The 22,171-nt window shown below is 42.6% G+C and overlaps 1 protein-coding gene across 2 annotated transcripts; it reads right to left on the reverse strand.

The window, feature by feature from the left end:
• Positions 1-513: 513 nt before the first annotated feature.
• Positions 514-14,233, reverse strand: FBXO5 (F-box protein 5). Of its 2 annotated transcripts, XM_061428360.1 has the most exons (5): positions 14,010-14,216; positions 7,466-8,183; positions 5,531-5,621; positions 4,579-4,761; positions 514-3,905 (listed from the first exon to the last, which is right to left on the reverse strand). In XM_061428360.1, exons 1-5 carry the CDS (start codon positions 14,110-14,112, stop codon positions 3,654-3,656), a joined length of 1,347 nt encoding a protein of 448 aa, XP_061284344.1. In that variant the 5' UTR covers positions 14,113-14,216; the 3' UTR covers positions 514-3,653. The 2 variants fall into 2 exon arrangements, with proteins under 2 accessions (XP_061284344.1, XP_061284345.1); XM_061428361.1 differs by lacking the exon at positions 4,579-4,761 and having other exon boundaries at positions 14,010-14,233.
• Positions 14,234-22,171: the final 7,938 nt, after the last annotated feature.

Genomic DNA, 22,171 nt, shown 5'->3' on the forward strand with positions numbered 1-22,171 from the left:
GAGAGTTGCTCAGTCGTGTCCAACTCTTTGTGACCCCGTGGACTACACACCGTCCATGGAATTCTCCAGGCCAGGCCAGAATACTGGAGTGAGTAGCCTTTCCCTTCTCCAGGGAATCTTCCCAACCCAGGGATCAAACCCAGGTCTCCTGCATTGCAGGTGGATTCTTTACCAGGTAAGCCACAAGGGAAGCACAAGCATACTGGAGTGGGTAGCCTATCCCTTCTCCAGTGGATCTTCCCGACCCAGGGATTGAACTGGGGTCTCCTGCATTGCATGGACATGGAACAACAGACTGGTTCGAAATAGGAAAAGGAGTATGTCAAGGCTGTGTATTGTCACCCTGCTTATTTAACTTATAACATCATGAGAAACGCTGGGCTGGAAGAAGCACAAGCTGGAATCAAGATTGCCAGGAGAAATATCAATCACCTCAGATATGCAGATGACGCCACCCTTATGGCAGAAAGTGAAGAGGAACTAAAAAGCCTCTTGATGAAAGTGAAAGAGGAGAGTGAAAAAGTTAGCTTAAAGCTCAACATTCAGAAAACTAAGATCATGTCATCTGGTCCTATCACTTCATGGCAAATAGATGGGGAAACAGTGGAAACAGTGTCGGACTTTATTTTTCTGGGCTCCAAAATCACTGCAGATGGTGATTACAACCATGAAATTAAAACATGCTTACTCCTTGGAAGGAAAATTATGACCAACCTAGATAAGCATATTCAAAAGCAGAGACATTACTTTGCCAACAAAGGTCTGTCTAGTCAAGGCTACGGTTTTTCCAGTGGTCATGTATGGATGTGAGTTGGACTGTGAAGAAAGCTCAGCGCCGAAGAATTGATGCTTTTTAAATGTGGTGTTGGAGAACTCTTGAGAGTCCCTTGGACTGCAAGGAGATCCAACCAGTCCATTCTGAAGGAGATCAGTCCTGGGTGTTCTTTGGAAGGACTGATGCTAAAGCTGAAACTCCAATTCTTTGGCCACCTCATGCGAAGAGTTGACTCATTGGAAGACTCTGATGCTGGGAGGGATTGGGGGCAGGAGGAGAAGGGGACGACAGAGGATGAGATGGCTGGATGGCATCACCGACTTGATGGACTTGAGTTTGAGTGAACTCTGGGAGTTGGTGATGGACAGGGTGGCCTGGCGTGCTGCAATTCATGGGGTCGCCAAGAGTCGGACACGACTGAGCGACTGAGCTGAACGGAACTCCTGCATTGCAGCCAGATTCTTTACCAGCTGAGCTACCAGGGAAGCCCCTCTCGATATTTGCCAGGAGAAATTAAAGAATACAACTTGCAAAGACTTATATATAAATGATTTTAACACCTTCATTTTTGGTAGCAAAAAAATGGGTGAAAAATCCAAACATCCAACTACCAGGGTGAACATACATGTAAACAAACTGGCATATCCGACAGTGTATTTCTTATTAAGAGAAAGGATGAATTACTGTGCACATAAAATGGATGAAACTCAAAAGTAATATTCATTGAAAGTAGTCACATAGTACAAAGTGATTTCATTTATAGAAAATTCTAGAAAAGACAAAGTAATCTACAGTGACAGATCACTGATTGCCTGGGGATTAACAGGAGGGATTACAAATGGGCAGGAAAAAATGATAATATTCATTACCTTCATCTGGCAAGTGATGGCTTCATGCATGTGTATGTCAAATTACATACTTTAATGCTTTTGTTTGTTGAAAGTTCCTTTAAGAAAACCATTGTTAATTTCATTGGAGATTTTATTCCATTAGAAAGACACACCCATTTAAGATAATCCATTTAAGATAAATCCTCTATCTTGGTTTCCTGTTGAGATCAAGGGCAAAGCCCTTAAGCCTCTAAGAAGCCCATTGATTGAGATGAATCAAGGTAATCTGAATCAAAAACACTGGTCATTGCAAACGCCACCCTCCTCCAACACAAGAGACAAACTAAACATGGACATCACCAGACGGTCAATACCAAATTACATTCTTTGCAGCAGATGGAGCTCTACACACTAAGCAAAAATTATAGCTGGAGCTGACTGTGGCTCAGATCATGAGTTTCTTATTGCAAAATTCAGACTTCAATTAGGGAAAACAACTAGACCTGCCTCCTGTGAAACCTGTATGCAGGTCAAGAACAATTAGAACCCGACATTGGAACAACAGACTGGTTCCAAATTGCTAAGGTAGTCCGTCAAGGCTGCCTATTGTCACCCTGCTTATTTAACTCATATGCAGAGTACATCATGAGAAATGCCAGGCTGGAGGAAGCACAAGCTGGAATCAAGATTGCCGGGAGAAATATCAATAACCTCAGATGTGCAGATGACACCACCCTTATGGCAGAAAGAAAACAAAAACTGAAGAGCCTCTTGATAGTGAAAAAGCAATGAATGAATGAATACACCAGAATTTCCCAAAGTGTGTTTTCTGATCTTGCTTTGATCCATCTTGAAATGCTTATTTCAAGACCCAATTCCACTACTAAGATACTGGGTGGCAAGAAAATTGAAATTGGAATATGTAATTCTACAAGTTTGAGTAAACTCCAGGAGACAGTAGAGGGCAAAGGATCCTTGCGTGCTGCAGTCCATGGGGTTGCAGAGTTGGACAGGACTTAGTGACTGATTAGATGATCTTCCCTGGTGGCTCAGACGGTAAAGCACCTGCCTACAGTGCGGGACACCTGGGTTTGACCCCTGATGGGAAGATCCCCTGGAGAAGGAAATGGCAAACCACTCCAGAACTCTTGCCTGGAAAGCCCCATGGACAGAGGAGCCTGGTAGGCTACAGTCCATGAGATCGCAGAGTTGGACACAACTGAGCAACTTCACTTTCACTTTAGTGACTGAACGACAATCTCACAAGGTTCCCATAAGGAGACAAAGACCCACTCAATGCCTTTCCACACGTCAGTCTCCTACAGCTTCTTCAGCTGTTTCTAAGATTTAAATGTTTACCTACATAAAAGATTCACATTATTTATCAAGCTTGTAATAATTTTATTCATAATAGGAAAAAAATTACTTACATATATATACAAAAGACATGTATTTTCTTACTCTGACATAAAAAACACAGAAATATGTACATATGTACAAAATATTAAAACATTCAAACTTTACAAATAAGGAAAACAAGCAAAACTTCACCAAGGATACTTTTTTGGGAAATACACTCTAAAAAAGAGGTAAAACAAAGGTGACGAGACATTTACATGGAGACACCAGAAGCTGATATTTCAGTAGATATTATTAATTGGGTAAAGCAAATAAAATAATCTGTTAATAGATGGTAAAGAAGATTTACTTTTAAGACTGTTTAGGTAAAATGACATGGTCTTCCTTTGCCATAAAATGGAATGAATTTTATTTTACCTCTGAATCACAATCATCATAGTTCCCCTTTTTTCCTTAAAATATTTATATTTTCTGATTTACATTGAGAATTTTAAATTTTTTCACTATTAAATTGTAAAATATTTTAATAAGTTGTGTACCCTCTTTTTTCACTGAAGGGAAAAATCCCATGTATTACACTGATTTCAACATAAAATTGAACATCACAATACATTTTTTTTTTTTTTAGTTAAAACCTAACATTTTTCTAACTAGCCTTCATGATCGATCTCAATTGATGTAATAAGCAATCATAACCGTCGTAAATTCTTCTTGCTTTTCTTAGTACCAGGCACAGGACCCATTTTATAACTGGCTTTTAGGGGCTTGCCATTTGAACAGTCTTCGGTGGTATGATAAGTACACAAACACTTTGTACAATAATCAAATCCACAGCTTTCTCGTTTACAGGTTGCCCGTTGTAAATAGCAATCATATTTTGCAGGTGAATTACAGCGAATACAGGCTTTAAGGCTTTCATTCTTTTTCAAAGTTTTGGCGACCTAGAAAGAAGAAAATCCATACACGTATTTTACTAAGAACTGAATGTAATTTAGCTAGTCAAAACAAGGGCACTTCCCCAATACACGTATTAGAGCACCAACACAACTCCTGCCTTTCAGGATCCTACTGCTCAACGTGGGAACAGACCACTGTCAACTGACCCAGTGGTTACTGTAGCATTAAGCTACAAATATGCTCTAATTCATAAACGCTACTCCCACATCAATGCCACCTTTTCTGTGGAACCAGGAGTTGGTTGCTCTTTTACCTCTAGCTTTTCTTTAAAAAAAACCTTTCACATTATATGGCATTTACCTTTATATAGCTATGAAGGTTCCCATGTTTCCCTATCTATGTAGTGCCTGATAAAATTGACTTTTTGCTTAGCTCTCTCTTCCTCAGTTATCAAAGGCAATAATTGTGAAATGTAGTATTTAAGTTTTAGAAGAAACTTCAAGGTTTCTCCTTATTCTCTTAAGTGTTTCTAAATTAGAGCTCAACACCACTGAACTGTCATAAACAATGCCAAATAATATCTATTATTTTTGGCATAGAAAGACATCTCTGTGTACTTTCCTAATTTGATTACTTGAGTCATAAACGGTTTTCTTACTCTAAATCCTTTTAACAATAAATACCTCGTTTCCAATTTATTGATAAACAAAAAATTACCTCAGAGAATTCACTGTGTCGACTGTAAGTAGAATGTTTCTGATCACCTGGATCAGGTAACTTAGTTCGAGCATCTTTTTTGGGGAGAGTCTGGGTTGCTGATTTTTGCACAGATGCTAAAGGGGTTCTGAATAAAACATACTCTCTGGTCGAAGCGTGTGGTGAAAACTTAATGTTTTTTTCCTAATTAAAAAAAAGTTTGAATAGGATTAAAAATTATCCTCCTATATTCTCAATAATCAGAAATTTTTATCATGTTTATACATGTAAAAAAGGGCAAATGAGAATATAAAGGATTTATTCCTGTATTCAATTTACCTGCATGTGTGTAAGCACAGCCACCCACAACTATTCAAACATTTAAAGCCTAACAACTAAGTTACTGAGAGAAACTACGAATCAGAAACTGTGAGAAAGCAACTTTACATGCTTAGTACCCAGCATTTAATACATGATTTATAAAGCACTACCCCCAGAACAAAAGGTCATTCTTCCTACCCACCAGTAGATGGCAATAGTCACATTCAAGTGTCACATCAGTGCTGTGAAAGGATTCAAAACAATCTATTGAGGTAGAAAATTTTTCATTAACACCAGCTTATGGATAAAGAAACTGAACCTGGAGAATTTAAGCAACACTCAACCTTAGTCTGCCAACTCCTAAGTCTGAAATTTTAATCGTGTGTTGATCTTTATTCTCAGAAACATCTCCAAAGTTACTAAGTATTTTGCAAAGTGAGTGAATTCCCTTCCTACACTAAAAATCTTCTATATGTAGATAATTTTACTACTTTGTAACAGATAAAATCCCAGCCCCTTTATCTTTGTATTTTCTTTTAATGAGTTATGAATGTAAAGGATTTCCAGATCTGTTATCTTTACTATTTCCCTCTCCCATTTCAAAGGTAGAGAGCACTAGCTGTTATATCTTAAAACAACTGCATAGACTTACAGTGATTCTTTGTATTGCTTTATTATACAATTGCAATGCCACCTTGTCATCTTCCAGAATCTTCTTCCAAGTTGTGCTCACTTTAGACACACTGGAAAAATAAATGATTATAAAGGGAACAATTAAGCACCATGAAGGCTAAGATGAATATATTACAGAAACACAACCAGTGCAAAAAAGAAATTTCTATTAGCAGTGCTTCGTAAACCTGACTATACTTAGAACTGCCTGTGGCACACACTTAAGATTTAAGGATGGCCCATGCCTAGTCACTTGGGTTTAGTTGGTCTAAAATGGGAGCCAGGGCTCGAGCTCCCCACCGCCCCAAACCTTTTAAAAAGTTCACCATCAAGTAATTCTAAGTAGATCTAGGCTTAGGAACCCCAACACTTCATTTTTTCACAATATCCACAAATATCAAATCGGAAACTCCATTGTGTATATAGCTATTTATTAACATTAGACAAATTTCAAACATGTGACACACTGCTACTAGTAGAAATCAATTAAAAAAATCCATCTTGTTAACAAAAATGTTGTGATGTTGATTATCCCTCAAGAAGCTAGTCAATAATAAAAATCAATACTTGTGCCTGTTTTGGTTCAGTTATATTTCATGGACCAGCGTAAAGTAACAAAGAGTACTCCTGAAATTTTTTCAAAAAGCCAAAAATGAACCAAGTTGAGGCAATCTAATCCAATACTCTGGATAATCATTTTCTCAATTGTTGTTTAGTTGCCAAGTTGTGTCAACTCTTGCGATCCCATGGACTACAACCCGCCAGGTTCCTCTGTCCATGGGATTTCCCAGTCAAGAATACTTGAGTGGGATGGGGAGAGGGGTTCAGGATGGGGGACACATGTATACCCATGGCTGATTCATGTCAATGTATGACAAAAACCACTACAATACTGTAAAGTTAGTAGCCTAAAATTAAAAAAAAAAAAAAAAAAAAAATACTGGAGTGGGTTACCATTTCCTTCTCCAAATCTTCCCGACCCAGGGACTAAACCCAAGTCTTCTGCATTGGCAGGTGGATTCTTTACCACTAAGCCACTACTGCTGCTGCTGCTAAGTCGCTTCATTTGTGTCCAACTCTGTGCGACCCCATAGACGACAGCCCACCAGGCTCTGCCGTCCCTGGGATTCTCCGGGCAAAAACACTGGAGTGGGTTGCCATTTCCTTCTCCAGTGCATGAAAGTGAAAAGTGAAAGTGAAGTTGCTCAGTTGTGCCTGACTTCTAGTGACCCCATGGACTGCAGGCTACCAGGCTCCTCTGTCCACTAGGGAAGCCCTAATTCTCTGTTGCTGCTAAGTTGCTTCAGTCGTGCCCGACTCTATGCAACCCCATAGATGGCAGCCCATCAGGCTCCCCGGTCCATGGGATTTTCCAGGCAAGAGTACTGGAGTGGGTTGCCATTGCCTTCTCCAATGGCAATTCTCTGTTATCTCATCCTAAAAGGTTTTCTCTGGTTGGATAAGGAGGAAAGGGCAGTCAGTAAAACGTTTCTAAGAAATAGTCATAATCAGACCCATTTGTATGTTTCTGCATTTTTATCACCTTTAAACTTGAAAATGGTCTAAAAAGAACAGAAATAATTACTTCATATTTTCAAGCGCGACAAAAATCAAATTCCCATTGGACCTGTACAGCAGACCCCTAGGCTGTTGTTTTTATAGTTATGACCAGAAGATGTAGCTTAGATATGAACAATTTCAGAACCAAAAGAAACAAAGATCCTAACAGAAATAGCTTTCACTAGCATAATATGAAATTTGAAGTAACTGGATTAAAAGCATACTTTCATCACCTCAATTAAAACTACAGTGCAAGACTACACTACTATCTTTGCATGAGCTGGTAGCGCTGAGCTATCTAACAAAAATATTCACGGATTATACTAATACATACACTCAGAGCAACAATACTTACTTGATTAAGTCCATCTCACTGAGTTGTGTTAAAATATTTGCTAAGAGATGTTTGAGTCCTCTTCGAAATAGTTCACTGAGAATATCTACACATTCGAGGCCCATTTTCCTACCAATTATATTCTGTAGTCTAAAATTTCCACTGGATATAAATTCCTTCAGCTTCTCCCAATCTATTTTAGGATTTCGTTTACAATTTTTTTTTAACGTTGAACAAACCACTTTTTCAAAATGAAGAGCTGGCAGCAAGTTTTTGTTGGGATACTGGTCTGGGCTTTGTGTCTGTAGCAGGCAGCATTGTGGACTGTCATTGAAACTTTCCACCAGGGCAAGGCTACTGTCTTCATGTTCACTGAGGCCACTTCGTTGGGAAAATGAAGAGTAGCCACTGTCTTCATAACATCCGCTGGTCTCTAGTTCTTGTATGTTATTGGAACTATCAAGTGTTTGTTGTATGTGTTGATTTTCCTTGTTATGCAATGGCTTGCTTTCAGGTTCAAGTTCTACAATCCTGGGGCTCACAACGGGGGACCCAACATCTGATACCCTGTCATAGTCTTTAATGCAGTCTTTATAAGAACCTTCCAAATATGCAGTAGTGTAGGAACCTTTTCTTCTACTGTCATCAGGCTTTACTGGTTTAATTCCAGAATGAACATGGTTATAGTTAAAATCACACTTCATTTTGACAGAGAGAGTGGAACTTTCTTCTTTACAACCTACAAAAAGAACATAACATTATGCCCAATGGCAAAAATTTCCATATATATCACTACTTCTTTAACTTTGGGATACAGATTTAATCACTTTGCATTCTTTCAGAACTGTGTACTTACCATGAAATTAGCTATGAAATTATCCAAGTATAATGTGAGAAAATATTACTAAAACCTAATAAGTACATATATCTTATTCTTGAGGGAGTACTTCAGTACAGTCTGCTTTTAAATCTGGTGTAACTATACCATCTGGCTTTTAGAGTCGTATCTGAATAGAAAATAGTGACAAAAGGGACTATTTAACAAATAGTCTGTGCTTACAGAATAAGGAAATATGATGCATCAACAGTAGGGCCTGAGGTAAGAGACATCCCTAGAGAAATCAAATACTTCTAGAAATATGGTTAAGATAATGGAAGACGGAATGTATAAGGGTCAAAACAGTTTTGATAAAAGTTGCAAAAAACTTATATATTTAAATGTTAGTAATTATTATAACTGACTCATTGGAAAAGACCCTGATGCTGGGAAAGACTGAAGGCAAAAGGAGAAGGGGGCGGCAGAGGATGAGATGGTTACATAGCATCACCAACTCAATGGACAAGAACTTGAGCAGACTCTGGGAATACCTAAGAACAGGGGAGCCTGGTGTGCTACAATCCATGGGGTTGCAAAGAGCTGGACACAACTTAGCGACTAAACAACAATTTTAAGTCTTATAATAATTAATCACAAAACCTATAGGAAGTTTAGAGAAAGGACTAAAGAGCCAATAAATTTAATCATTTGTAAGTTAACCACTGGGGGTTTCCCAGGGGGCACCATGGTAGTGTTTAGAATCCGCCTAAGCGACTAAGCACACAGGCACAAATTAACCACACTAGTGACTTCTGGGGCAGGATGATTTTGCTGAGGGTTGTCCTGTCTGTTGCAGGATGTTTAGTAACTTTTAGCTATCTGATGCCATTAGCAGTCACTATTCCTCTAGCAGGACAATAAAAAATGTCTCCAGCAACCATTTATTGCCAAATGTTGGGAGTAGGGGGAAGTTGTGGGTGTGTGTGTTAGTTGCTCAGTCATATCCGACTCTTTGCGACCCCATGGACTGTAGCCCACCAGGCTCCTTTGTCCATGGGATTCTCCAGGCAAGAATACTGGAGTGGGGGAAGTTAGCAGAGGCAAATCTCCCCCATTCTTAGTTAAGAACTGCTGTTTTAAAAGATGATTAGGATTTCTAGCAGGCAATAGTGGCTGGGAAGGAATATAGTAGATGGGTTTAAGAAAACTGTTTAGCATTTTTTAAGGCAGAGTATATGGATTGTATGTGCTTCTAATGTACTCCCCCCATCTACTATACTATACCTCCTGCAAACCAATCACAGGTAGGTAACAATTTACCCTATAAGTAAATATACCTAAGTACAGTCAGTATGTTTAGTCTGTACTAAACATTGGTAATCTGTTTATATGGAATTTACTGTTTTTACTTAGAACAGAAATGCTAAGCACTAAAGGACACCTTGTAGATAGAAACTTTCTTTTAATTAAGTTTAAATTAAAAGTTTAGGGACATAAATATTCCCCCAATTAACCCTAACTCTAGAACAAATTATTCTGAGTTGTTCCCTTGTACTCAGAAAAGAGTAAAAAATTCTGAGATTTTCATTTTTGCCTCAAGTAAGGAATTAAGTATGATTTAGCTAAGACCACCCATGTTATCTGAAGATAAAGAAACCACCAACAAAGACATGTTTTATTTTGTTTAGTTCCCTAAAGGGAATGGGCATGTTCAGTCGTGTCACACTTTGTGACCCTATGGACCATATAGCTCACCAGACTCCTCTGTCCATGGAATTCTCCAGGCAAGAATACTGGAGTGGGTTGCCATGCCCTTCTCCTGGGGATCTTCTATGACCCAGGGATAGAATCCCGTCTTTTGTGTTTCCTGCAATGGCAGGTAGGCTCTTTACCACTAGCACCACCTGGGAAATCCTAAAGGGAAGAGGCCTGAAACTATATTTCAGAAACTCAATTCTTTTCAAAGGTATTCTTCCTCTGCTGCCTTTACAACTCAGTTACTGAAAGACTATCCTACAGAACCCTGTTCATTCAACATTATTCTCAAGAGTATGGACAGTTCCTTAAATTCAGAGCTAATAATGATTCAGCTACTTTATAATTGTTTAGAAGTCAACAATTTCCAACATTTCCAAACATATGTTCAAAACTCTGAGGTAGAATGTGAAGTGAAAGACGCTCAGCCAACGCTCAGTCATGTCCGACTCTTTGTGACCCCATGGACTTCTCCAGACCAGAATGCTGGAGTGGTAGCCTTTCCCTTCTCCAGGGGATCTCCCCAAACCAGGTATCAAACGCAGGTCTCCTGCATTGCAGGTGGATCCTTTACCAGCTGAGTCACAAGGATCATTAAAAAAGTGTATATATATATATATAAAAAGCTCACAGTTCGGAGACCTCTTGAATCAGAAAGATGAGGACTGAGAGTCAATCCTAAAGGAAATCAACCTTGAATATTCATTACAAGGACTGAAGCTGAAGCTCCAATACTTTGGCCACCTGATGTGAACAGCAGACTCAAAAGACCCCGATGCTGTGAAAGACTGAAAGCAGAAGAAGGGGACGACAGAGGATGAAATGGTTGGATGGCATCACTGATTCAGTGGACATGAATTTGAGCAAACTCCAGAAGACAGTGAAGGACAGGGAAGCCTGGCACGCTGCAGTCCATGGGGTCGCAAAGAGCTGGACACAACTGAGCGAATGAGCAATAGAGAGTCTAGCTCTGCCACTTCATTTACCCAATGCCTACTTAGTGACAGAGTCTTGAGAAGGAAAGAAACTAGCCACAGATCTTTTGAAATCCTGGTCTCTTGAAAGCCTTGTGAAAATCCAGACAGAGGTGGACCCTGGAAGGAAAAGTGTTGAACTTTCAAGGAAGAGGAAGGCCTGCAGGGCTGTGACTCAGTATACGATAGGGGGATAAGGATTGAAAATTAATGTTGAAGAGATATAGAATGCTATAGGATTTTTAGGGTAGACTGGTTTAATTCATCGTGTAATAAAGAGCCTCTGAGGGGTTCTAAGTGAGACATCTGGTTAACACTAGGATTTCCCTGTAGCTCAAACGGTAAAGAATCTGCCTGTAATGCAGGAGACCAGGGTTCGATTCCTGGGTTGAGAAGATCTCTGGAGAAGGGAATGGAGATCCACTCCAGTATTCTTGCCTGGAGAATCCCATGGTCCTATGGACAGAGGAGCCTGGCAGAATAGTCTGTGAGGTCACAAAGAGTCAAACATGGCTGTGCAACTAACACACAAACACACAAATAAATAAACAAATGATTGCCAGCTATGGAAAATATTGGATTATATGAATAGGAAGGTATAGGGTTGGTCAAGAAGTTCATTGGGTTTTTTCAAAAGACACTGTGGAAAAACTTGAAAACTTCTCCTGTGACAAAATTTGAACAAACTTCTTGGCTAATCCAATACAAGTGAAAGCAGGGAGGGTAGTTGGAAATGCTTATCACAGGAGTCTAGAGTTGGGTACCCAAGACTAGGATGACCGAAGGGCAAATAAGAGATAACTGAATAGATGTGAGATCTTTTCAGAAAGGTAAAGTCAACAGAGGTTGGTGATACACTGTATTAGATGTGAATACCCTGGGTTTAAATCATGAGCATCTCAGGTGAAAAACAAAAAACTGAGCAAGTTAACTCTTAAAGCTTGTTTCCTCATGTATAAAATGCAGGTAAGAAAACCAAACTGGACTAAATGCATGGTGGAGTTTCCATCACATATAGTTTAATAAACAGAATCTATTTTCACTATATTATTTTTGTAAGCCAAACCCTTCATATTCTTTATATTTAAATCACGAACATGTTCAAAGTGGCAAAATACATTCTACACAGACTTATGCATTTCAGATTATATTTTCCCCTAGGAATCAAATCCAACTTCAAATGAAAGTCCTGGCTCAGCCTTTTGCCATTTTGTGATCTAGAACATTGAACTGGTCTTTCAATTTCTTTAAAATTGAAATACTATATCCATAATATCTACCTCATGGAGTTGGTAAAGATTCACCATTGCATTTTTAAAACCTCTTATTTACCAACTCAATAGTCCAATCATGAAAAAGTGGTATTAGGTAGTTAACTGTACAAAGTTAACTTCTATTTTAACTTCCCAATGTAGATTTAACATTTCATAGTAAAATATAATACTTAAAAAGACTATAGTGCTTAAAGTTAAAAAATCTTTACAGCTATCCCAATGCTAAATAATTAAGTACTACAACCTCCAGTACCTACAAGATAACCAGCATGTGTCCAATACCAATGAGGCATGGCTAGTCCTTTAAAAGAACCTCAAGACCTGCTGCCATAAACTGCAAAAATCAGTCATAATCCCCAAGAGAATATTTTAGAAAAGCCTATTTCAGAAATATTTGAACGCAACAGATTTTTACATTTCATTTTCTTAAATTTTCAAATATAGAAAAAAAATCTAGGGGACAGCAAATACTCTCGTGAGGGGCAAGGTAGTAGACAACCGAAGTTAAGCAACCAAAAAAATCCCTTCTTAAAGCCACCAATCTCCAGAATTTCAGAGGGTTTTGAGTCAGGGATTTCTAGACTAAGACTTAACCTGTTAAATTATTTTTTGAGTCTTCTAGATTCCTTTTCTAAAGAAAGGACCGTCTTTCAGTGGTTACCAAATGTACACCATCAAGTTGTTAACTTCTAAAATTTTTCACAATTTCTAAAGTAAAATGAATGCAGCTGGGTCTTTTTAAGAGACAGCAACAAAGAGGATAAAAGTTAAGCATTCATTTGGGTGCCTTCCATTCCACCCAAGAGCTGGAATAAAAGATTGGGTCTCCAGAAGCACAGGGGAAAAAAAAAAACAAACTAATTCTTCACTTCTCAGATGATCTTCCCCAATTCTTCAAAATCAGCTACATTTGGACAAATTCGGGGTTTCTGCATTAAAAATGCCCTTTTCCCTCCTTCCATTTCAGTCCAGGCCTTGAGACTGAGTCACTCACTGGGTTCAAGGAGGGAAAAAAGGAGAAATTAAACGTTTTTGTTCAGACATCCCCAACAGAGCCTTGGCCCGATGAGAGGGGTCCCTTCATTTGGCGGGCATTGGAGAAGGGGAGACCCTGGAAATCCCGAGGGGTCGAAGGGGTGGCCCTCAGGGCGCGGACCGGCGGAGGAGGCGGGAGATAACAGCGAGCACGATCTCCCGCGCCCGCCAGGAAGACTGAGGTGGCGAAAACCTGGGAGGACTGACTTCCGACCTGAGTGCGGGGCAGGAGTGCAGAAGGGGCGCTGAAGTGAGGGGTCGGGCACCCGGCTGGACCCCGAGGGCCGCTGGCTCGCGGGCCCTGTCAGCGCCGAGGCTCAGGTGTGGGGGAGGGGCGGCAGGGGGCATTTGGCGCCCGGGCCCGCGGGGTGGAGGCAGGCAGCCCTGCCCAGGGTGAGGAGGCCCCGACCCGCACCTCCCAGGGGGGCTGGCGCCCCGGCTCGCCGGCACAGCTGGACCCAGGCGCGCCGGCCATCCTGCCCCGGGACCTCTGCTTCCCCTCTCCGGCCTCCCCCCTGCCTTCTTCCTCCAGGTCCCGGGGGAACCGCCGTCCGCCCTCCCGAGACCCAGCAAGGGGCCGCACGGCTGGACTCGGGAGGGTGTCGGGTCCAGGTTGTTGTCCACCGCCCCCCACATCCCGCCACCGTCATTCCCCCGCGGGCACCCCTTCTGGAAGGCGCGCCCCGCTCGCACCCTCTCCTCTCACCCACCGTCCGAGGGGCAAGGGCGCCCGGCGGCTGTCAGGGCGCCGTAGCTGCAGCGGCAGGAACCGGAGAGCGGCCGTAGGGAGCAGCTGCAGGGCCGCCGGCTCATGCCAGGGGTAAGAGAGGAGTCGGCCTCAGGTGAGAGAGCTGCTGCCGCAGGAGGAGAGCAAGCAGCCAGCTTCTCAGAGCTCTTATCTTCCAAAAGGCGCCAGCTGGTACTTTTAAAATCTTTGAATTTGGTGCCCAAATCTGCACGGCCCAATGGGGCACGCAGCTCACACGCGCGATCCAATGGGAGGGCGGCGGGAGGGCGTCCCCTCACTCGCGCCCAATGGGAGGCTGCCGAGGCGGGGCCGAGCCGCCAGGCCCAGCCTCCTTCCTCCCTCTCCAGCACCTCTCGTCCGGAAAGATGCGGAGGCCGGGGGCGGGGCCGGGGCGGGGCCTCGGAGCGCGGGGAGGCCTCGGCTCGGCCGCACGTGGAGGGCTCCTACCACGCACGCGCGTTCCCGCCACGCTGTCCTGCAGTCTGAGGGACCGGCCTCCGGCGGGTCCTAATTTCATCCTGAAGGCGGCTCCGGCTTGTGTCTGAGCAGCTCCGATGGGTGCAGAGCACGGCCGACTTCCTCCGGTCATCTCTTCAGCGGGAGTTTGATGAGCGGCGACTCCTGACTGTCCGAGAATGCAGACTTTCCGGAAGATGAACCCTCCCCCCAGCTCGGCTTAGCCCGCCTCTCTAGGATTTAGGCGCGCTCCTCTCGCCTTCTAGTTTCGCCCCTCCCCCTGCTCAGCGCTTTCGCGCAAGCGCTGGTGGCGGGCGGCCGCCTTGGAGTTGGCGGGTTGGCGCTTGCGCCCTGGGGTCCCCCGCGTTTCTCTCAGGAGGCGGGGGAGGCGGAGAGCCCTGGGCAGCGGTGGGTGGGGCCGCGTCCCTCAGGCGCGCGGAGCTGGTCCCTGCCTCCTCGGTGGCGGGAGACCCCGACTGACTTGAATCTCCTTGGGCCCGAGCTGAAGGGATGAGACTGGGACAGTCGCTTTTTTGTAAGCGTGTTTGTTTTTTTACTTTAGACCATTGTTCCTCAGCCACCTTGCTTTAATCACGGACGTTTAAGCTTATTAAATATATATTTACTGTACTCTCCTGGGTTTCCTTTCAAGTGCCAAGCACACACTGTAATCCTATTCCAGAATCAATGAGTGAATGAATCAGTCATCCTGTCCTGGGAGTTCCAAACCTAACTCCCTGAGTCTGAAGGCCCTTGGCCATGATTTTCTAGTGATGGAGGAAAGGGTGGAAGTATTCATTGCTAAGTCTTCTATTAGCAAGTTGTACCGTACGTGTCATACTGAAGTTTTAACTCTGTACGTTTAAGTGGTGACATTGCATTCCCCAGTTTCGATTTTGGTCAGAACGCAGTGAAGCCAAAGGATGTAAGCTCCCGAATGTCCGAATTCCTGTCTCTTGCAGTTTTCCCACTTTTGCCTTTCTGCAGCCTCCAGGAGAGTTAATAGTTGGCGGTGTGGTAAGCAAATGCAGAAGACAAGAGGTTCGATCCCTGGATCGGGAAGATTCCCCCCCCCCCCCCGCCCCCAGGAACAAATGGCAACCCACTCCTGGTGGCCTATGGTCTGTGGTGTCGCAAAGTCAGACTTAGCATGCAACACACAGGTGCTCAGTTAAGTTGTTATCAAGTCCTTTGTGAAGCAGGGCGGGGATCAAGGTGGATCCTGCAAATGCTGAGTAACTAACATTTACAAAGTGCCTATCAGATCAAAAAGCTACCATAGTTTTAATATTCATTTAACAAATCACTCCATTGCAAACATCCCTCAAACAGTTAACCACAATCTATAGGATCTGGCTTCTACCTGACCTCCACTCCTACAGTCTTTTGCTCTGTTGGCTCTAGAATTCCGTCAAGTCTTGGAATAAGTCTTTGTGTAAAATTTTTTATAGTTCATCATGGTTTTCTGCGTTTATTTTTATTTTTTAGAATGTTGCCTTAAATTAATATTTTTCTTGGTTGCTGAAATTTTGGGCATCCTCTTAAATTTTGCACCTGAGTCCTGTCTCTCACCCCACCCTGGCCCTGGTGCTAAGTCCTGGAGACACATGGTTGAAAAGACAGAAGTCTTGACCTTCAAGGAGTTTACATTCTGATGGGAAAGAAATTGGCAGTTGACAGTTTTACTGAATGAAAGAGGAATATAAAACAACATAAGAATTTAAAACCTCTTCCCAACCCAGGTATTGAACCAGAGTCTTTTACATCTCCTGCATTGGCAGGCAGATTCTATAGCACTAGCCCACCTGGGAAGCCCTATAAAACAACATAAGAGGGTAGAGAATGAGCTGACTGGAAGGGCATGGCTAAGGACTTTGGGTGCTCAAGAAGGTTTCTGAGGCTTTGGACAAAGTTTGGAATGTTGAGGTGGCGATGCAAAGATCTGCATAATAAGCAGAGGAAGGAGGCCGAAGGTACATGGCTTATTCCAGGACTTGATGGAATTCTAGAGCCAACAGAGCAAAAGACTGTAGGAGTGGAGGTCAGGTAGAAGCCAGATCCTATAGATCGTGGTTAACTGTTTGAGGGATGTTTGCAAGGGAGTGATTTGTTAAATGAATATTAAAACTATGGTAGCTTTTTGATCTGATAGGCACTTTGTAAATGTTAGTCTTTAATTCTCACAATAACCTTAGCATTTTCATTTTCTGATTGTGCTTCAAAGTGTAAGTTCATTGTCATAGAATGACACAGCTAATAAGCAAAAATTCCAGCCTGAGTCTTTGGGAATAGAGCATGTACTTTCCTCTGTGTTACACTGGGGAGTAATATTTGTGGGAATCCTGATTGTTTGTATGTACATTTTCATGTTACTTTTGACAGGGGCAAAGTGAAGGGACAAAATAGGTGACGATAGTTAATCCAACTAGGGGATTTAAGTAAAAAATATGGGAGACCCCTGTAAGTTAATAATTTCTCAAGAAATTATTAATAATTACTCAAGAAAGAATAATTATTCAAGAAAGCAGGTTTGCTTAGCAGCAAAACCATGTAAGAGAAGCTCGTGACATGCCCCAGGAAATAAAACAATGGTGGCGTGACACCCCCATCCTGCCCAGTGAACTCAGTAAGTTAATGATCCATAGGACATGCTCTCTGCATAAAAACATAAAACATAAAAACAATAATTTGTGGACCTCGCGTGACCATGTAAGGACAAGAAAACTCCCCTGCTTAACCTGGATGAGGCACTAATGATGGAAGCATGAAATCTACTCAAGAAAGATGCAGAAGCTCTTCTCCCCACTTTTCCTTTGATTATGAAACTATTGCCCAGTAAGTTCATGCAACACCCCCTTTCCCACCCACTTGTTAACCTCACAAGCATCCTGTTCTAGTGTGTGTGTGTTAGTCACTCAGTTGTGCCTGATTCTTTTCAACCCTATAGTCTGTAGCCCGCCAGGCTACTTTGTCCATGGAATTCTCCAGGCAAGAATACTGGAGTGGGCTGCCATTTCCTTCTGCAGGGGATCTTCACCCAGGGATTGAACCCGGAACTGCCACACTACCATCTGTCACCTGGGAAGCCCAGGTGATTCTAGTAAATCACTTCTTATGTATCACTTTGCCTCTTGCTGAATTCTTTCTGCACTGAGACATAAAGGTCTATGGTACTGAAGCTCTTCAGAGCCCCCGAAACAACACCCCAGTTTCACTTCCCATTTGACCTTAGAGATCTTTATTCACCTCTATTTTTAGATGAAGACATATATATGAAATTTGAGGGGAGGGGGTTCTCCAGTTATTTTTAAAGTTTATTTTCAGAAAAAGACTAAGATGTTGGGAAAATTAAAATTACTATTGTAATGTAAGGTAAGATAAAGATTGAAGCATGTTTTATTGCATGCTGGAATAGTCTTTTTCTCTAGGTTTAAGTTACTTTATATTGATTTTAACTATTAGAGCTTTATATTGAAATGCTATTTTTTATACTTATTTTTGATTGATGATTGCTTTACAAAATTTGTTTGATTTTTGCCATACAGCAGCATGAATTAGTCATAGGTGTACATGTGTCCCTTCCCTCTTGAACCTTCTGCCCAACCTTTCCCACCCCTTCCCACCCCTCTAGGTATCACAGAGCCCTGGTTTGAGTTACTCTGAGTCATACAGTGTATTTCCGTAAGCTATCTGTTTTATATATGATAGTGTATATGCTTCCATGCTACTGTCTCCATCTCACTCTCTCCTTCCTCTCCCCAGCCCTTGTCCATAAATCTGTCTACATCTCGATTGCTGCCTTGAAAATAGGTTCATCAGTACCATCTTTCTAGATCCTGTATATGTGCATTAATGTACAGTATTTGTTTTCTCTTTCTGACTTACTTTACTCTGTATAATAGGCTCCAGGTTGATCTGCCTCACATTAGAACTGACTCAAATGCATTCCTTTTTATGGTTGAGTAGTATTCCATTGTATATACGTACCACAGCTTCTTTATAACCATGCATCTGTTGATGGACATCTAGGTTGCTTCCATGTTCTAGCTATTATAAAGTGTTGCAATGAACATTGGTGTGAAGAGTGAAAATGTTAAAGTGTTAGTTGCTCAGTCGTGTCTGACTCTTTGTGACCCTATAGACTATAGCCTGCCAGCCTCCTCTGTCCATGAAATTCTCCAGTCAGAGATACTGGAGTGGGGTGCCATTCCCTTCTCCAGGGGATCTTCCCAGCCCAGGGATTGAACCCAGGTCTCCTGCATTGCAGGCAGATTCTTTACCATCTAAGCCACCAGGGGAGTCATTGGGGTATATATGTCTTTTTCAGTTTTGGTGAATATTATTAACTGACAATTAACTTTCAATAGGCTCATGAGCACCTGTTAGTTTCATTCTTAGTGGGAAGTTTAGGCAGGACCTTTCTGAATTGTACTAGATGTCAACAGATGTATGTACCTCTTTGTTTTTGCAAATCTGTATCAGAATTGTTGTTTTTAGGTGGAAAATGAAGTGCAGAGAGAACTGTCTTTATTCTCACCAAATCCTTATTGTATACGTGGGGTGTCTGGAAATAACTGAGATGTGGTGCCTGCCCCCTTTGCTTACTGTCTGGGCCTGCAACCTAATAGATGTAGATTCTCAGTAAATAATCTTTGAATAAAAACATTATGAGTATGGGGGTAGAGGATAACGTGTACATAATATAGCTGTGAACACTGGATGAGTCAAATGCATCTAGTTACAGTGGAATTTTTATAGTGACTATATTATAGAATAGAGGAGTGACTTCTGTACCCCAGGGTACGAGTACAGGACAAGGTTTGTCAACCTCAGCATTCCTGGCATTTTGGACAGATGACAGTTCTTTGTTGTGGAGGCTGTGCTGTGCACTGTAGGGTATGACAAGATCAGAACCTTGCGTTTTAGGAACATGAACCTGGTGGTTATGTATGCATGATCTGAATTAGAGAGGATGCAGGGGACTATGCAGGTAGTCCAGGAGATGTAATTTTGGACCAGATTTGAATGGAATCTGTGAAGATGAAGGTGTTTAGTAAGAGACTAGGTGTGAGCAACAAACTGCCTATGAGGAAGAGGAGCAGAGAAGCCCCAGCAAGATGGTAGGTGCTGGAGCAGTGGCTGTGCAGTACTGGAGAGGCTCTGAGGAGATACCCCAGATCCAAGAACAAAGGAGAAGCCCCAGCAAGATGATAGGAGGGGCAAAATCGTATTCAAGAATCAAACCCCATACCCTCCAGAGACGCTCACAGGGCTCAAACAAACCTTGTACACACCAGGACCCAGAGACCCCTCAGAGACAGAACTGTGAGCATCTCCTGTGGAGTAGGGGTCAGCGGTGGACTGCCTCAGGTGCAGGGGCTCTGGGTGCAGCAGACTTGGGTATAGCATAAGCCCTCTTGGAGGAGGTCATCATTAACCCCACCATAGAGGCGCCAGAATTTACACAGTCTGGGAAACAAACTCTTGGTGGGCACAAACAGAACCTTGTGTGCTCCAGGAGAAAGGAGCAGTGACTCCACAAGAGACTGACCCAGACTTGCCCGTGAGTGTCCAGGAGTCTCTGGCAGAGGCATGGGTCTGCGGTGGCCTGCTGCAGGGCACTGAGTGTAGCAGTACATGCATGGGACCTTTTGAAGGAGGTCACCATTATCTTCATTACCTCCACCATAGTTTCCGTTCAGTTCACTTCAGTTCAGTCACTCAGTAGTCTCCGACTCTTTGTGACCCCATGAATCACAGCACGCCAGGCCTCCATGTCCATCACCAACTCAGGGAGTTCACTCAAACTCACGTCCATTGAGTCGGTGATGCCATCCAGCCATCTCATCCTCTGTCATCCCCTTCTCCTCCTGCCCCCAATCCCTCCCAGCATCAGAGTCTTTTCCAATGAGTCAACACTTTGCATGAGGTGGCCAAGTATTGGAGTTTCAGCTTTAGCATCAGTCCTTCCAATGAACACACAGGACTGATCTCCTTTAGAATGGACTGGTTGGATCTCCTTGCAGTCCAAGGGACTCTCAAGAGTCTTCTCCAACACCACAGTTCAAAAGCATCAATTCTTTGGCGCTGAGCTTTCTTCACAGACCAACTCTCACATCCATACATGACCACTGGAAAAACCATAGCCTTGACTAGATGGACCTTTGTTGGCAGAGTAATATCTCTGCTTTTCAATATGCTATCTAGGTTAGTCATAACGTTCCTTCCAAGGAGTAAGCATCTTTTAATTTCATGGCTGCAATCACCATCTGCAGTGATTTTGGAGCCTCGAAAAATGAAGTCTGACACTGTTTCCACTGTTTCCCCACCTATCTGCCATGAAGTGATGGGTCCAGATGCCACGATCTTAGTTTTCTGAATGTTGAGCTTTAAGCCAACTTTTCCACTCTCCTCTTTCACTTTCATCAAGAGGCTTTTTAGTTCCTCTTCACTTTCTGCCATAAGGGTGGTGTCATCTGCATATCTGAGGTTATTGATATTTCTCCCAGCAATCTTGATTCCAGCTTGTGCTTCTTCCAGCCCAGCGTTTCTCATGATGTACTCTGCATAGAAGTTAAATAAGTATGGTGACAATATACAGCCTTGACATACGCCTTTTCCTATTTGGAACCAGTCTGTTGTTCCATGTTCAGTTCTAACTGTTGCTTCCTGACCTGCATATAGGTTTCTCAAGAGGCAGATCAGGTGGTCTGGTATTCCCATCTCTTTCAGAATTTTCCATAGTTTATTGTGATCCACACAGTCAAAGGCTTCGGCATAGTCAGAACCACCATAGTTTCAGTCAGCTCAGTCGCTCAGTCGTGTCTAGCTCTTTGCGACCCCATGAATTGCAGCACGCCAGGCCACCATGTCCATCATCAACTCCCGGAGTTCATCCAAACTCATGTCCATCGAGTCGGTGATGCCATCCAGCCATCTCATCCTCTGTCATTCCCTTCTCCTCCTGCCCCCAATCCCTCTCAGCATCAGACTCTTTTCCAGTAAGTCAACTCTTTGCATGAGGTAGCCAAACTACTGGAGTTTCAGCTTTAGCATCAGTCCTTCCAAAGAAATCCCAGGGCTGATCTCCTTTAGAATGGACTGGTTGGATCTCCTTGCAGTCCAAGGGACTCTCAACAGTCTTCTCCAACATCATACTTCAAAAGCATCAATTCTTCGGCGCTGAGCTTTCTTCACAGTCCAACTCTCACATCCATACATGACCACTGGAAAAACCATAGCCTTGACTAGATGGACGTTTGTTGGCAAAGTAATGTCTCTGCTTTTCAATATGCTATCTAGGTTGTTCATAACTTTCCAAAGAGTAAGCATCTTTTAATTTCATGGCTGCAGTCACCATCTGCAGTGATTTTGGAGCCCGAAAAATAAAGTCTGACACTGTTTCCACTGCTTCCCCATCTATTTGCCATGAAGTGATGGGACCAGATGCCATGATCTTAGTTTTCTGAATGTTGAGCTTTAAGCCAACTTTTTCACTCTCCACTTTCACTTTCATCAAGAGGCTTTTTAATTCTTCACTTTCTACCATAAGGGTGGTGTCATCTGCACCATAGTTTGGCCCCAGGTAAATAATAGGGAGGGAAAACAGTCCCACCCATCAACAGAAAACTGGATTAAAGATTTACTGTACATGGCCCCGCCCATCAG

This window comes from Bos javanicus, chromosome 9 (assembly GCF_032452875.1).
Source record: "Bos javanicus breed banteng chromosome 9, ARS-OSU_banteng_1.0, whole genome shotgun sequence".
NCBI classification, from domain to species: domain Eukaryota; kingdom Metazoa; phylum Chordata; class Mammalia; order Artiodactyla; family Bovidae; genus Bos; species Bos javanicus.